Source organism: Eufriesea mexicana, unplaced genomic scaffold, assembly GCF_001483705.2.
Source record: "Eufriesea mexicana isolate 0111107269 unplaced genomic scaffold, ASM148370v2 scaffold18034, whole genome shotgun sequence".
NCBI lineage: Eukaryota > Metazoa > Arthropoda > Insecta > Hymenoptera > Apidae > Eufriesea > Eufriesea mexicana.
In genome coordinates, this window is record NW_016925401.1 from 156068 (window position 1) to 172731 (window position 16664).

Genomic DNA, 16664 nt, shown 5'->3' on the forward strand with positions numbered 1-16664 from the left:
CTCTTTCCGCCTTTTTTATCATACAGTCAGCATAAACCGTTTCATGACACGTCCATGACGTATTGTCTTGCCTAATTATATTATTTCTCACCTCCTCTTTTTTCTTTTCCAAGTTGCAAGCAACTGACTGTAATATAACCTGCAAATACATTGTTGAATCACGAGATTCGAAGAAGCCTTGCTAAAAAAATTGATGTTATTGTAATTTCGCGCTTATTTTCAATTGGTAACATTAATATTACTCTTTAGTCGTATGTTACGCAACTATAAGAAAAACATACAAAAGAATTCTAAGTGAATTAGTTTTATTGTAATCTTATATAATTATTAAAATCTTTTACAGACATACCTCCATGAAAGATATATGTATACTGATATACATATTAACCAGATATTATTAAATTGTATAAGTCGTTATTAAATAAATTTTTTCCAAATTGTTTTTATTATAATTTTATATTTTTTCGAAAATTTGCTACTTATTCTAATCGGATATGTTACCATAGCAGATCAGCAGACGGATCAGAAATAGTTCTGGAAATGGTCGAAAAGAGGTCAGTACTATCGTTTTGTATAAAATATGGAAACGATCGAAAGTGTCAGGGATATTTCATGGGCGAATGTTTAAGAATTCAAGGTCGATTCTCGTGTATGTCAATCGTGTTCAACTTCAATTAGTTTAATTCAAATTTACTGCTACAATTATAACATGTTGGAACAAATCATAATTCGTACGAGATCGCTCTTAAAAAAGCAGCTGTTCTAACCTATGTATCTAACAGTGAATAATTGGATAATAGTTTCGAGTGGCGTACATTAATCGCGATTTCGTACACGAATAATTTCTTCTATTTTTATCTCATCGCGTCGTTACTATTAAAAACAACCTGGATGGTTACATCATTCGTTTTACAAACGAGATTTGATCTATCACTCGTAAGATGGTTCGTAATGTTACGATCATGACGGTAAGGAAGGAATGTTGTCAATGACTGATGTAAGAAATAATTGAATACCAGTTTCATGTACCGTTTCGAGAAAATTGAAATAAGGAAAGTGTTTTTATAACGGTTTCTTAAGTTTCAAGTAATTTTGTGGTATTTCCAGACATCTTTAACGTCTTATGTGAATCCATTCGAGATGTGACGTTGTATCTGTATTTTACATTCACATATCGTGTTGCGTAGGATAATCGCTGCACAAGATACAAAACCATGATAGTTTCTTTATCTGGTGAAATCGGTCAGCGAGCCGTTACTTCGGAATTTTTTCTCGTTGGGTATTAGACATGCAAATATGCATGTAAGAACATTGTACAGTACAAACGAGACGCAATGCTACACTCAGATGTGTACTATATCTTTTTGAGCATGATTCCAAGTTTATCGAGATAGGTAAGAGATGATTCAAAATTATATTTACAAAAATATTTTACACATTTTAAGTTTATATTTACCGTTTAAAAAATTATTTAACATATTTAGACTATAGATTAAATTTTTTTCTGCAATTTTTAATATAAAGAAGCAGTTACCTAAACAGTATTACACGATTGGAATGTGAAAAGTGTATGGTACAAACAAACAAGCATGAAACAGGGAAGATGAGCCAAACCCATGCTGCTTTTATTTAAAAACAAGAATCAACTTTCCTGCATTCGCAACTGCGAGTACTTGGAAATGATTTACATAAAGTATCTAGCGTTAATTCATTTACATTTTTATTAAATGGAACCAATATAATTTCTACCGTTCCATTGTCGATTGAAACATTGATATGAGATTTAATTCAAAGTAAAATACAGTTTACAATATATATAATGTGCTATTTAGCTATTAAAACGGTGGTTATAAAAACAGAGCAAGTAACATTTTTTTATGCAATATTTTTTTTCTATAATTGGTATTTTTTTTAATTACGCTACTTTAAGTGCGTTTATATACTGCTGGTTTCTCATAATTAGTACGTTTTCTCTATTGTGCGGTTTCCAGTGCATTTATCTGCGATTTGTATCACGTACAAACTTCTACGGAAATCCCGCATATAATTCGAAAAAGATGGAAATTCCCTGGCACGTTGCTCGACATTTTCCTGTTACACTCATGGGACATACTCTTTGCTGACCTCACGTGCTTTACGGCTTCTTGGATTTCAGAAGTCATTGCCTAGTCATTGAATGAACAAGCCTAGTATGTAGTGAACGATCCTGCGTACTCTAGAGAAATATCTGATCGATATCGTGGTACGTTTGTGAATGAAGGAGCTTGGGAAGATATATAGCTAGCATAGGAAAGCTTGAATTTTTATCAAGATTTCGTTTCTTTCATTTGATATTTTTTTTACAATGTTTGATTAATACCATATTATTTTAGAATATTTGTAAAATTACTAAAGTTATTAACATTTTTTTTTACTGATATAAAAAAAAGAATATTATATTTTGATCTCTGCAGCTTATGTTTTTAAAAACTTTCGTGTTATTTTTTTACAGTTTCAATGTATAAAAAGAAATCACACGTGCACACTGACAATTCGTGAGATCTGATTACAGATTCTGGTATTTTTATTAAAAATCTCGTTGACATTGGATACGTACATATTGACGATAGCTAAAAATTTAATTAAATTCAAACTTTGGGAAAACAGTATGTCGTATGTATAATATATACCAAGTAATACTTTGGTTTTGGTTACACCATAGAGTCCTTCACACTTTACATTCACGATCGGATCAGCATGTATGTAAACGTTCCAAAGAATCGATCGTTCACAATTTCAACATCATACAGTTACGGAAATTTCTACATGCGTAAGAGCATGAATAGATATACGGAAAAGAATTCAAACTTCTTGGAACTATGGAAGGGTTTCGAAGGGATTGAAGAAAGCTAAAAGAATTTTTAAGGAAGTAATTTTTAAACTACATTTTTATTTCGTGCTTTACAGTTTTTCATGGAATCACAAAGATTTGAATAATTATCTTCCTTATCTCACTATGCTACTTAAAAGTTATCACGATACTCTTACCCAATTTAAGAATCGATAGCCTCAAAATCATAAAAATTCCAATAACTGCTATCTCGTAATTCTTTTATTCGATTAAAATATTTGAATGTTTAAAATCATAATAATTCTCGATCATTTTTCCTTCATGATTTTTTCCTATTGCGTTTAGATATCTGCATCATGTCTTTCCGAGAATTGTGAAAATGACAATAACCTTTTTCCTTGTCATTCCAGTAACGTAGAAGTTCTTTAAAAAATGCTGCAACCAAGCATGAATATTTATGCGAAAAAGGAAAGTGTTGATTACATCAACGCTGTTTGATGTAGACAAGAGGACGAGGTTGATAAAATTGACCTTGGTGTTCCTTTTCAATTTCAAGCAGATTATCAGTTGCGGAACGAGACATCAAAGTGACACTTCCGGCACAAAGAAGCGCACACGTAAAACCGTCGGGGCGAATGTTGCCGCGGATGTGATAAATTAAGATTGTAAAATAGGGTTATGCCCAGCATGGAGAGATCAACTATTGTTCTCGCCACTTGACCCAATCAGACGTTCAATCAAGGTTATATAACACGCAAAATACTCAACCGTCGATCATCGTCGCATAGATGAAAACAATAACGTTGATGAAGAAAGATTTACTATTTAAAGTAATAAAGAAATTTGGTTTTTCATTAGAATGATAACAATTTTCGATCAAAGAAATTCATTCGGAACGAAGAAATCATGTATGCAGCGTTCGAAGAATTTTTTTATTCTACAACTAACAACTTTTAAAGGACAAGAACATGGAATATGGAAATCGTAATTAAGTACAGGACATTTCAAAACAACTACACATGGCTTATTTTTATTCAGATCTATTAGAGATCTAATTAGAGATATCTGATTAAACTGTTAGTTGGTATAGCATAGGACTAAATGAATCTGTTTGCATGAAAAACGTTGTGATCTACTAAGCATTGTTTCAGATTATCTGATTTCGGCGCGCTGAATGATTGTATCATTACAGTAGGTTGATTGTTGCGGTACAATGTTTCTAGCGATTATTTTTTACAATTTTTACAATTTTTTACACAGTTCTATTGCGTGTAAGTGATTGATCGATTAGCATGATACCAATCACTAAGTTTCGAATGTATAGAATGTTAGCACCGTTGTAGAAAACGTAGATCACGTCGATAAACTTTATGAAGTTTATGAAGTTTATGAAGTTTATTACTGAATAATTATGATACACGCACAAATTTATTCGCTTACAATATTTCATTGTAAGCAACATTTGTATGCAAATCAAATATTTCAATAATACTTAACAGATTAAGGGGGAAAGTCATCAATCACTTGATATATCTCTTATCATTAATCTTGTCCTATGCAGTACATTTAATATTTTTGTTATGTTTTTCCTTTTTTTTTTTTAAATATATAAGTTCAAAGACGTCGATTCGACTTATCGACTTAAATTTATTTCTGTGTATAACATTTTAATTTCTCAACGATTTCTTTTCTTGCAACAAGAAGTTGAAAGGATAAATCATTCTCTGTGGAGAGAACCGTACGTCACAGAGGTAGATATACGGTGTACACTCAGAGAAAAGAGAGAGAGGGGGGGGGGGGGGGGGGGGGAGGGGGGAGAGGGAGAGAGAGAGAGAGAGAGATCTAATAAACAAACAGATGACTTATTGATATTTTGCTAATGTTTGAGATTCTTCCTTGATTCCATGGAGGTCCGCTATTGAAAATCTTCATGAAATATGTGACGCACGGAATTGAATCGAATGCAAAATAATCGATCACTTGATTAAATCGAATTAAATCGAATTTAAATTAGTAGAACTAAATTGAAAGTGACTAAATTCAACATCAAGATGATTTTAGTCGATTCACGTCGATTCGAGGTGAATTGGGAAAATTTGGATCAGTTTAAACCAACTTGAACCAAATTAAACAAAATCCAATCAATTTGTATCAATTAAAACCAAATCATATTCAAGTATATTCAAACAAACTTGAACAAAATCCGGATACATCGAAATCGACTAAAACTAACTAAAACCCAATTGAACAAGTACGAGTTGATGAAAAATAGTTACAATCAAAACCAAATAAACTCAAACTCATTCGAACCGATCCAAAAGAAGATCTAACGACATATATTAAATCAATCTAAATTACTTTTATAATTTAGATAATTTAAACCGATTCGAATCGACCGGAAACAACTCAAAATCGGTATGATTATATCAAATATCGTAGTCCTAGAGTATTCGGTTCGTTTAAGTGCATGACTTGTTTTAGTCGTTGATGTTGTTTGCAGCGAAAAATCTCAGACACTCTTCTCTGAAACAGTGCTTCTGTTGCTGTCCCTCCTCTGCATTGCACGGGCATGTCTTTGCGTGCGGACAGGTGGTTCCCTGTCACTGCCCACTCGTCTCAGACTGGTGTCCCTTTCGATGCGAGCGTTTTTAGGAGCCGATGGACCACGAATGTTCGTGTACACGACGTAAACAGCTAGGATTCCAATGACGAACATAGCCACACCGACCCCGCTAACCGTACCAACCTACAAATCATAACCAACGTTTCATAAGTGGTAAAGTTAAACTATTTTTTCCTTTTCATTACATACTAACTCAGTGTTACCTAAGATTTGATATCACAATACTGTTAGCTACAATGTTACAGAATATTAAAAAATATTTGCCAATGTTTCACTTGCAGTTAGAGTTCAAACAGAATTGTCAAATTCTGTCAAATGAATAACGAAGAAAGCGATGTTTGGCTTTATGCCATTACTTCACGAAAATATACATCATTTCCTTCTTTATTAAATCAAACAGTAATCGTATAATGGACTGACCATGGTCCACCACTCGGTATGGTCCACTTCAGAGACTAAAATCTGAGCAGCCTCGTCGTCGTCTTCGTGCAACAGCTTTATCTCTTTAGGAGTGGTAGCGCAACCGGTTCTCGTTCCTTTTTCTTTAGCGATCAATTTCTTGAATGCTTTTGGCATTTCCTCCTTATCATCATCGTCGTCGTTGTCATCCTTTCCGTTCTCACCGTGTTTTTCGTCATCATCGTCATCGCCGTCACCCCAATATAGTTTCACTTTAGTTTTTTGAACAACGATTGTGCCTATAGTTTGCAGCTCTCCCGTCTTCACCTTCATCGACAGCTCTAATGACGCAGCGGCTGTTTGCGATTCTCTAGCATGTTCTGCGACCACGTTCGCTAGAACGTTGTTCCAATCTACGGCGTTCACTACGGTCTTGCACTTCTTCTTTTTACTATAGAGAAATGAAACGATTAATTTAGTTCTGGTCTCAATGTAGCCTATACTATAGCGTTATTGTATTTTTGATATGATATAAAATTAATATAACGTGTTATTAGAGCTATATTGGCATTATTAATATCTTAGCATTATGCTAGATTTCTTCTTTTCCCCTTTTCCTCCTCAAACTATTTCAAGAATTTTACTTGTTAGCTATAATGGTAAATGAGGATTTTAAATAGTTTCTAAATATAATTTTATAAACTTCGAATGCATGATCATTTATAGGGAATAATGTAATTAATGTAGAGTATTTTAACATTTGTTTTGTTTTCCTCGTAAATATGGAATTGTTTAAATACCTATATTTTATAATCGGCATCATCTGCGTATCATGAATCTAGGTCATTCATCTCTATATGCCATTTAAAATGGTTAAATATAACTTATCTTACAATTTCTATTACTAGTTCCTTTAACCATTAAGATAAAATTATTAAAGAACTTTATACCGTATGTCTCAAAAAATGATAAATCTAAAGATTATACAATTTTGAAGTTGTCACTACTGTTACAATAGCGTTTCTGACACAAAATTCCCGTTCTCATGGAACTAACATTTCCTGACGAACTGTACGAATACAGTAATTTGTATTAATTAATGTGAAATTAAACGACGATAACTCTGCACGCAAAGAACAGAAAAATTTTGTTACCGTACTTGTTGGACTCAAACCCAATCACCATTAAGTTTTTTAAATAAATTTAATCATAGGTTATTCCATGTGAATAAATTCTCATTAAAGAGACGAGAATATTTAACAGGCTACTGGACGGTTGAAGCCATTTTAGGAATACTGAATACTTAATTTATAGCGATTTGCAGTTAGTTCTTGCCAACTTTTAGTTTATCACATTATCCATAAAATTGAGTACTTCACTCTGATCCTTCGACTTTGGTGACAAGTATAATTCAAGAAGCTAAATGTACAAATAAACTATATTTCCTAACAAAGAAAATAGTTTATTTTCTTTCTTACTACTAAACTCATAAGACCAAATGTAAAACATTATTATTGTTGTTTCTGTTGTTTTACAAGAACGTACTAACCTTTCAAACAAAATCCTCGAACCCGATTTATAATCCTATAGAGTAATCAATATTTGATATAATCAATATAGCTTATTCGTACACAAGTATTATTAAATATTTTAATTATAGCCGTCAGCTAGAAGTAATTGCAATTGATGAGTAACATATGACTTATTGAATCATGAAAACTGAGTTTCTGATTTCTCAATCACGTAAAAACATTTCCACTTCGAGAGGCGAAAAGGATTGCCTTGAATTGATTTATCTTCGTCGGTCTTTCACTGAAAAATTCTTGCATTGGTAATATTAATGAACATTTTCATGGGAACGAATGATTAATGGGTAATCAAATAGTTATGCTCACCATAGCGTATCTAACGCTTTCGCGTAAGCTTTTATCGCGTCCTCGAGCCACCTAATCTCCCTTAGTTCCTCAGTATCGTATTTGCCGACTTCATTGCTAGGCCACCATTTTGATTTCTCCACTCTTGCTTCTAACCCCGGGAACTCATTCCTGTTATAAATTGGTGGAAGTCTATTAACGCCGCCGATCGACCATTTATTACCTATTCTATAAATTGATTACGTTAAATTTTAATTTATCGTGTAAAATGTATACTTGGTTCGAATGATGTTGAGGATTCGTTAATTATTGCATTAAAGATCACGATTGATGCCAGAAAAGAACTAGCAGTCTATAAATGTAGGTATCGAACGTTATGCACAAAAATTTAGGGAACTTGTCTATTAGCTTCACTATTAAGGTCTCTGTAACGCTAATGATTTATGTGATGGCCTGACACTGAAGCATTTCTAACTAGTTTACTAACAGGTATAAGACAAAATGTGTCTTATTTTTATATTGTGTTTCTTTTTCATTCCTTTTGCTGATATATCACAGCGCCACAGATACATAGACATATTATAGATGCTGGCTTGTTAGATTTAAAAATGAAATTGATCTTATTATTGAACTGAACTTATGAAATGACTTGTTATTTCCATATTGTAAAAAAGAAAAAAATTGCATGGTAATTCGAAGAATTAACCTGCAAAAATACTGGAAGAATGTTTGAATAACAAAAATGAACGAATGATTATTAATGGCTACATTAAGAGTCCTTGGCTATCAGAAAAAATCCGATTTTATCCAGTAAGATCGTGTGTGGAATACGTTGTTTCATACGTCAGAATCATTTAGATCGAATCTAAGCAATTTTAATACAATATGTAATCGTTATAATTCCTCTGTAATTCCACCTATGTTTCACTTGACTTATTCGTTAGTTGCTTCAGTTGCTTCTTTCAAATTATTACCATACTATCAGGTAATATGAAAAATACAGAATCCTTGATGCATTTTATCCGTTTTTGCTTTTCGTTTTATTATTCTTTTGTTATTTCGTTGAAATATAATTAGTGTTATGTGTTAAGACTTGTTACTGCATTATAAGAACTGTATATCTGTAAATAAATAAATAAATAAATAACTAAAAATAATATATAGTACAAAGAATTCAATGTTGATTAATAAAATAACAGTTATTATTCACTAGTACACTAGATTAAAAAATGCATTAGAAAACCAAATGGAAACGGAAAGAATCTAAATTATAGATTATTAAATCTAAATTGAAGATTAATATCAGCAAAATTACCAAATCTGTTAAAATGATTGACTCAGACATTTTATTTTAATTACTGAAAATATGCAATTCTTACTATCAAAATTAATCTGCCCACTTTTAGCAGAGTAGAAATATAATTAAAAATACAACTATCTATTTCTGTTACAGCATTTGGAATATTAATATCTATTACAAGTAATTGTTGGTGTTAATAAGGTAATACGTCAGGTGTATGCTAATAAACTCAAGTGATCGCGTGCTAATTCTTGTGTACCTGAGGAACGGCATTTCTATTATCTAGCTCATATTATATGCAAATGCTAATCGCACGATTAAGCTGGTTTTCATGAATAACAATCACTGCGTTTAATGATTAGATTGAATTTAAACGCGTCTCTGTGACGCAATCGCGAAGGTAAGCGTTTCCTAGAGGTTACCTAGAGGCAACTTATGAAGTGGAAAGAGCAATTCAGATTTTTCATACTATCCTTGTTCATGGAAGTATGTTCCATTCGTAGTATACAATACTTGGCTATTCCAGGACACAAAATGAATGTTCTGCAAAGCAAAGGAACAATTAAAACGACTCGCGAGACGTTGCCTAGACAACTCACAGCATCCAAGTATTGTGCATCCGACATGAGGCAACGTCTGTTGTAAAAACACTAATCATCAGGAACGTAGTAATAGGTCTGTATATATAATCTTACGCATTAGCTGCGTCATCAAAAATTATTTTAACAGATAAATCTCGTTTTTCTAAGACAGTTTTTAGATAATGCTGTGATTAGGGATGTTTACAGTGAATCATGATACTAAGTTTTGCATAAACATGCGATAATTACCACGAAGGTAGTGGTATGTTTTCGAGCACGATTTTCCACATTAATCGTACCAAACGAGAATTATTGAGATAGATACATTTAATATGACTGATTTTATACTATCCATTTAAATATTAAGAAGTACTTAATAAAACGAATCTATATAGACAACAAAATTTTCTGTACCTTGGAGAATTTTTAATAGAATCTTCTATTCCTTCTGAAACGAGAACCACATAAAACCTATCTTCGTTACCCTAAGAATTTGTATCTCTCGGTTTGCAAATAATGTAGTATAACCTTCATATAATAATTCTAGAGCAGACATTCCTGGCACAAATCTGAAAACATTCATCTGAATGTAAAGATCGATATCATACAATATCAGACAGTATAAAGATTAATTGCAAACGTGACTTCGAGCGGTACCTTTCGTTTTGTGTCACAATGTGTATAAATACATGAAAACCAGCTTTTAATACTGGAATAGTATTACAAGTTTACCGCTGATCGATGGCTGTCCATAAAATACATCGTTGCGATCAGGACCATTCAAAATCCCACTCAAACGTGCTCCTATGTTGAGATACATGGGTAAATTATAGTTCTCATCACAGTGTGCCTATGTTGAATCTAATCTTGATAAGTCAACGATGCATGACAGAAAAAATTTGTATTTTTGCTGAACGGCCAGCTAAGCGCGCTGTTTCTGCACTTGCTCAGAACTGCATCGACTAATTACGAAATTTGCCATCATGATAGAGCGTACAAACGTTACGTATTCATATATGTAAGGATATCGCATTATAGCGATCTCCTTTGCCGTTGGAAGTGTTTCCACGAGAAGAAGTGAACCGTTTGTTCCTTGCACGTTAATTTACGAGGTGCCGTTAACTTTTATCGCTGAAACGTTTCGGTACGCTTTACCTGCCATATATTGTTAATCGTGATCTCGCGCTGACCGTGCAACAAGATGGCGAAGTCGATAGATGAACATGGGTCACAGCGTCACAAGATGATCTCTCGGGTCGTAGACACTAAAGTTTCGACACGAGGCTGAAACATTCGATGAATTTGTATTTTTATTTCGGTACCAGATAGTATCAGAAATACTGCAAATTTGCAATTACATGGTACAATTTGTCTACCTTGGACTTTATGTTTAGAATAACGGGATTCGTATACTTTACATAGTTGGGAATATAAATCTGTTAAAGTGAAAATTTTTAATCGATTTTTGTAAAGTAATAAAGAACCCTTAACCCTCTCACGAGTAACCATTTCGGCAGCCTTAAGACGATTTTCCACTTGACTCACTAGCGCCACCACGGCTCAGATCTGCAATAAATGTCTATCGTAAGTGTCGTATACGTCATTGAATTATTAATTTTACTGATATAATCTTGGAATGTTCTTACCACGTGTATTGTATCGGTTGTACAACATTGTTTTCAAAAATATACGACTGTATTCGTGAAAGGGTTAACGGGTTAAATATTAGGTAGATCAGAATCAAATCTCCTGTGAGATTCGTGATAATCTGCTTAGGTTTTCAACCTGAATCTCCGAAAAATAGAGGGAATCATCTTTATGAAAACACGAAAAATTTTCAAATTTTATTCCGTCATATTGTATCCATTATTAAAAATTCAAAAATTTTAATATTAAATTTGGAATTAGAGACCCTAAGAATGGGATATAACCATCGTTTATACAAATTCCTCATTCCCTGAATTGATTTTGGATTTTTAATCCGTCATATTGGATATGATAATTAAAATTTTTAAGGTTTGATCCTAGATTCGGAATCAGCGACATAGTCAACATTTACAAGAATTCCCGCACTTTTTGAATTTTGGCCAATTTTGGACCCCTGGCCCACTGGTGCTCTTGTGACATTCGTGCTAGACTTATGATCCGAAAAGGAAACGCAAGTGATTAGAGAGTGAAGTTAATAAGCACAAATGAAATCCATAAATCGAATAATCAGTTACTAAATCGACTTATCGATACTGATTATTATCATATATTGTAACAAATACTATCATAAATGAAATCGTAAACGGATTCACATCAGTTCACAAAAGCGTAACGGATTTAATATAGCAGGAACGCTTTACTGAGATTAGTCAATCTGATTTCTCATCGGTCATGGTTTTAGGCAATTTAATTAGTACTTCTGGTACTTTTCTGGTAGGGAACGCGACCGAGTACCCGACAAGAAATCGAAGCTCTTGCGAATGAAAGCGTAACAACGGAAAATTGCAATGCGGTCTCACGAAGCGAATAATTATGACGTGATAGAGAATGGAACGTTGTCTACTCGGTTTCTCGACGATCTAACGGAACTGTACGAAAACAATACCGACTTCTAGACCTGGTACAGACGATGCGTCGCGACGTCCTTTGTAATTTCACAATGGTGACGCTGCAAGACGTATTACATTCGTGTATTTAGCGACGTGGCACGCAAACTTGCCATTCCGCCACTAAAAATATTAAATTAGTCTATTAATACTCTTTGGATTAAACGTGAACCTTATCATTTTTCTTTAAGCTTTCTAGATAAATTTCTTCACAAATTCTGAATGAGTATATATAATCTTTCCCCAGCTGTATTATACGCGTCATTAGGATGAACTCAGTATGCACAAAATATGATAATCACGCTGTTGGAAGTAATGTCTATCTGACTCCACTTTTGACGTTGCCAAAAGTCCTAGTTTCCAATTTTTGGCTATATATGTTAGCATAGCAAGTGCTTAAAAATATAAATTACGTTGCTTCTTTTATTTTCTGATAAATAGCTGAGAATCCTATGTTTAGACCAATGATTCATCCCATTCCTGCCTGGATAAAAGGCTACTGGAGTCACGATTAATTTTGCCCAAAACAGCTACGTGCTCGAAACTCTGCACTAACTGCAACAATAAAAAATCTGAAGTCAGTCATTTTAATTGGTTTGATAATTCTAGTGTTCTTCTTTTCGAATCTACAAACTCTTTTAATCAGTAACCCAGGGGTCTCGTTTACAGGATCAGTAAGAGGGTTGAAACGCGTGCAAAGCGAGGAAAAGCGCGTGCAATAGTCGAAGGGATCTCTGGTATGATACTAAGGTAGAACAAAGTTCCCTTCCACTATTCTATTGTTCGCTAGGTTGTTAAGATACGCTTTCGATTTTCGCGATGGAGGGAAAAACGTGCAGTTGCGGCAACAGGAAATCACTGACTCACACGACGATTCGATCCGCTCAGTAATTCATTTTTTACACCGCTTTTTTCTTCCTGAGTCTAAGGCTGGTTACGTGCGCGATATTTATGGTTAGGATAATTATGTTTAACAGTAAACGCGTACGAAGTTTGCACAATTGGCACACATTGCCAGCCTTTTGTTACCCGCGTTCGCGTGAGTTATACGCAGGACATCCATTGTCAGAATGACACCGTGGCGAGAGATGAAAGAAGGAAAAAAAAAAGAGGAGTTACTGTGTTAATGAATGTATGTTATGCAACACAGATTACCGTTTACTCACGAACGATTGCGGTTGCGAGATAAAATATGTTAGTTTAGTATAATAGATGATTCTTCATTTCTGGGTGTACTAATTGGAAAACCTGTCGAACTTGCACAAGTTGTAGGAGGATCGGAAAAGCCGATAGTTATGGAGTTAATGACTTTTTAATGACAGTCAGTTAAGAAATGATCGTAATGACGTAATTCGAGTTGAGTAGGATCGTTGAAACCATAGTTTCTTGGATTTAGAGGTATACGACCCTATATGGTCCCTCAGATATTTATGTTTGGAAGAATAATACTAATCGGTAATTGTTAAATAGTATTAAATATTGTTGTAACTATATAGTGAAGGAACAGATTGAATGTGTATTTTACATATGCATCCAATACCAATAAGATATTTGAAGTCGCCAGATTATTGTTGTAAATAATTGGAATATTCTTATGGTTCTTTTATACCAACTTAAATTGGGAATAAATGACCTAAAAATTACTGACATGACTTGTACAATTGTCACAATTACGTTGATCTATTATCGAGTAATAGATGAAGGGAAAGGCCAGAAACTTCAACGCGTAATCCTTTAAGAGAGATTATTCAAAATAATCCATGATTCATGGTAAGGGAGATAATATTTCAAATGGAACTAAGCCTCTCTCCAATTGTTCCTCGTTTGACGTAAATACAAAACATAAAGGAAATGGAGAAATGTGTTTCGTATACACCTACTAGAAACTTGGTTGAATATTGTTACGAGATTTTCATATCTACCCGGTATTCGGGTAAGTAAACAGAGCGGATCGTAACTTCAGGGAAGAGCAATCCAACACCTTCCAGAATGTTCGGACAAAATAACAATCGGCTGTTTACTATAAAAAGGGATGTCTTCCACCGAAGTTCAGAGTAGAGTTGTCAACCTTTCAATAGGGTTAAATCTTTTTAACGACGTATTCATTGGAAATCTTCGGCAATCTAGCGCTCGAACTTGTAGAACAAGAATTGCAAACGCGATTCATATCAATATTATTTCGTCAGAATAAATAAAAATTACGGAATAAACAAATTTATCTTTTGAAAATATTTTGTCACTTTTGAAATTTGTGACATGATAATAAAAAACGTTTGAAACAACTGTAATCACGAAGATGATGACGATAATGCTAACCATCTGATGTAGAACTTATTTCATGTAGGATATATTCCATTTACAGAATTTATTCCCTACCATTTCCTACAGTCTGGATCTGCAGTTGCAGCAGAAAGATATGACGAAAATGTGAAGGAAATGTAAGTGGAATTAGTAGAGGAAGTAAGTATGTTAGTAACCAAATAGAAATAATTCTTTTTGGAAGGTAATGCAAGACCTCGTGCATCGAAAAGAATGATACAAGAATTTTTGCCACGTCTTAATGGATTATCTACTCATAAGTTTTTATGCTGGTACCTAAGCAGGTTTTTAATGAATAAATTATGTCCTACATGGATAAAATATGCCATAACATTTTTCACTAGAATAAATCATTCCTGTAATATATGAAATCTATTATGTAGGAAAAACATCACGTGCTCCAACTTTTATGTTAGGAAATAAAATTTCTAGTGCAACTGTGAGATTTTCTAATTCTATGTTATTATACCTAGAATAATGAACCGTGTAAACTAATTTTTATCCTCTTTTTCCCCCCACTCTATTTGTTTATTTAAAACGTTCCTAAAATTTTATTTCCAAATTTCTCCATCTTCGAATCTCATAAGATTTTTATCTCTAATACCTCTACTAACTCTTGACCATCCTTGTTTCACATAATTGTGATCACAATTGATCTAAATCCAAAGGTTACCATCAGCAATTCCAAGTATTCTGAGAATAATCCTCAGGAATACGAATACCAAGGCTCGACGAAACAATGGGGCATCAGGATTCTGTCAGAATTGTTAGCCTGGGTTAACTGAACGATGACGAGGGTCCAAGAGAATGTTAAGGATCAAAATGAAGATCATCGATATAGCGACGTTCCACGTAGAGGATAAACGATTGAGTTCTCCTTTGAATGCTCGGACCTTGGACGTTATCGTTGTCGTAGGTGTAAAATGTGGAGCAACGTAAACGAGAATATGATGTATATGAAACAGTAATAATGTCACGGTTTGCAGCTTATCGAACGGATTATCGTTTTGCACACGAGGACAAATTCCAAGCTGTAGTTTGAATAGCGATTCAAGTTGTCAGTGTGAATCGCTAATTGACAACCGAGGTCTATAAATAGGCGTAATCGTCTTCATTAGTTGTGTACTGACGAATTGGTATTATTGGTTTCGAGTCCAATTGTTGAATTAATTGCTGTATGAGAGGATGAAGAATTCTTTTTCTTTTTTTCGTAATTCAATTAATGCAGTCTAAAGTAACAAGTGATTGTAGAGTGCCTGAAGAAACGATTAATTTTTAGTTCCCTTATTGGAGTTTTCAAATAACGAAGCAGTAAATAATGATTCTGGTTCTAATAGAATCGAGATTAGAGTTTAAGATGAAATATAGAAGAAAATAGAGGCGTGTGCTTTTACCTGGAGTCTTCTAGGAGCAGTATAGTATTTGTTGAGTTGATGGGTTTCAGGTGTTCCTCAAGGCGCCCTTCGCTGATGACCAGAACAGTAGCGTTTGTCGATTTAGCAAAGAATCCTTCTTCTGGTAATCCAATATGCACGATATGCGTGGTTAAGTCTGAAATTTATTAAATATTTAAACGAACTTAATTTCTTTTCTAAGTTTTAATTTCAAACTCAGCATCAAACATTTTGATATTCAAATAAATATCAGAAGACAATAATTCTCTTCCAATAATTAGTTCATTATTATAAGAGTAACTGAGTGCTCACCGTCTGGATCACCGTCATAGATCAAAACGCAGAGGCCCCTTTGAATAGCCCCCATTGTCAGTCTTTTGGCAATGTTCTGAGAGTCGTCTTCGCCATCTTCGTCAGCGTTCACCACCAATGTGAATGACTTCCACTTCAGTTCCTCTACGACCTTCAATGTTCCCTGTGATAGAAAATTACAATTATGATTCTGAATTATTTCTTGAGCTTCACTGTGCAGTGAAAACTTTAATGAAATTTATCATAGAGGAAGAAGGTTAGGCACAAAAACACTCATACAGAGTGGCTAATTAGTAAATAATGACGGTATATTTGCAAGTCCAAAGATGAGCTGTCACTGAATACAAGGTTAAATCTAAATCTATCTCAAATGTTTCTTTCAACTCTCTACTAAACGCTGTCTCTCACTCTCTTGACACTGTCTAATTCCGACACACT

At 33.9% G+C, this 16664-nt stretch overlaps 1 protein-coding gene across 1 annotated transcript in view; it reads right to left on the reverse strand.

The window, feature by feature from the left end:
• Positions 1-4975: 4975 nt before the first annotated feature.
• LOC108554231 (uncharacterized) overlaps positions 4976-16664 on the reverse strand; it is a 14910-nt gene continuing 3221 nt past the window's right edge. Inside the window, exons 4-8 of the mRNA XM_017909426.1 lie at positions 16227-16389; positions 15915-16071; positions 7748-7897; positions 5874-6303; positions 4976-5576 (exon numbers count right to left, since the gene is read on the reverse strand). Of these exons, the coding sequence (XP_017764915.1) occupies positions 5340-5576; positions 5874-6303; positions 7748-7897; positions 15915-16071; positions 16227-16389 (1137 nt within the window). The 3' untranslated portion in view covers positions 4976-5339. The remainder of the gene's footprint in view (positions 5577-5873; positions 6304-7747; positions 7898-15914; positions 16072-16226; positions 16390-16664) is intronic.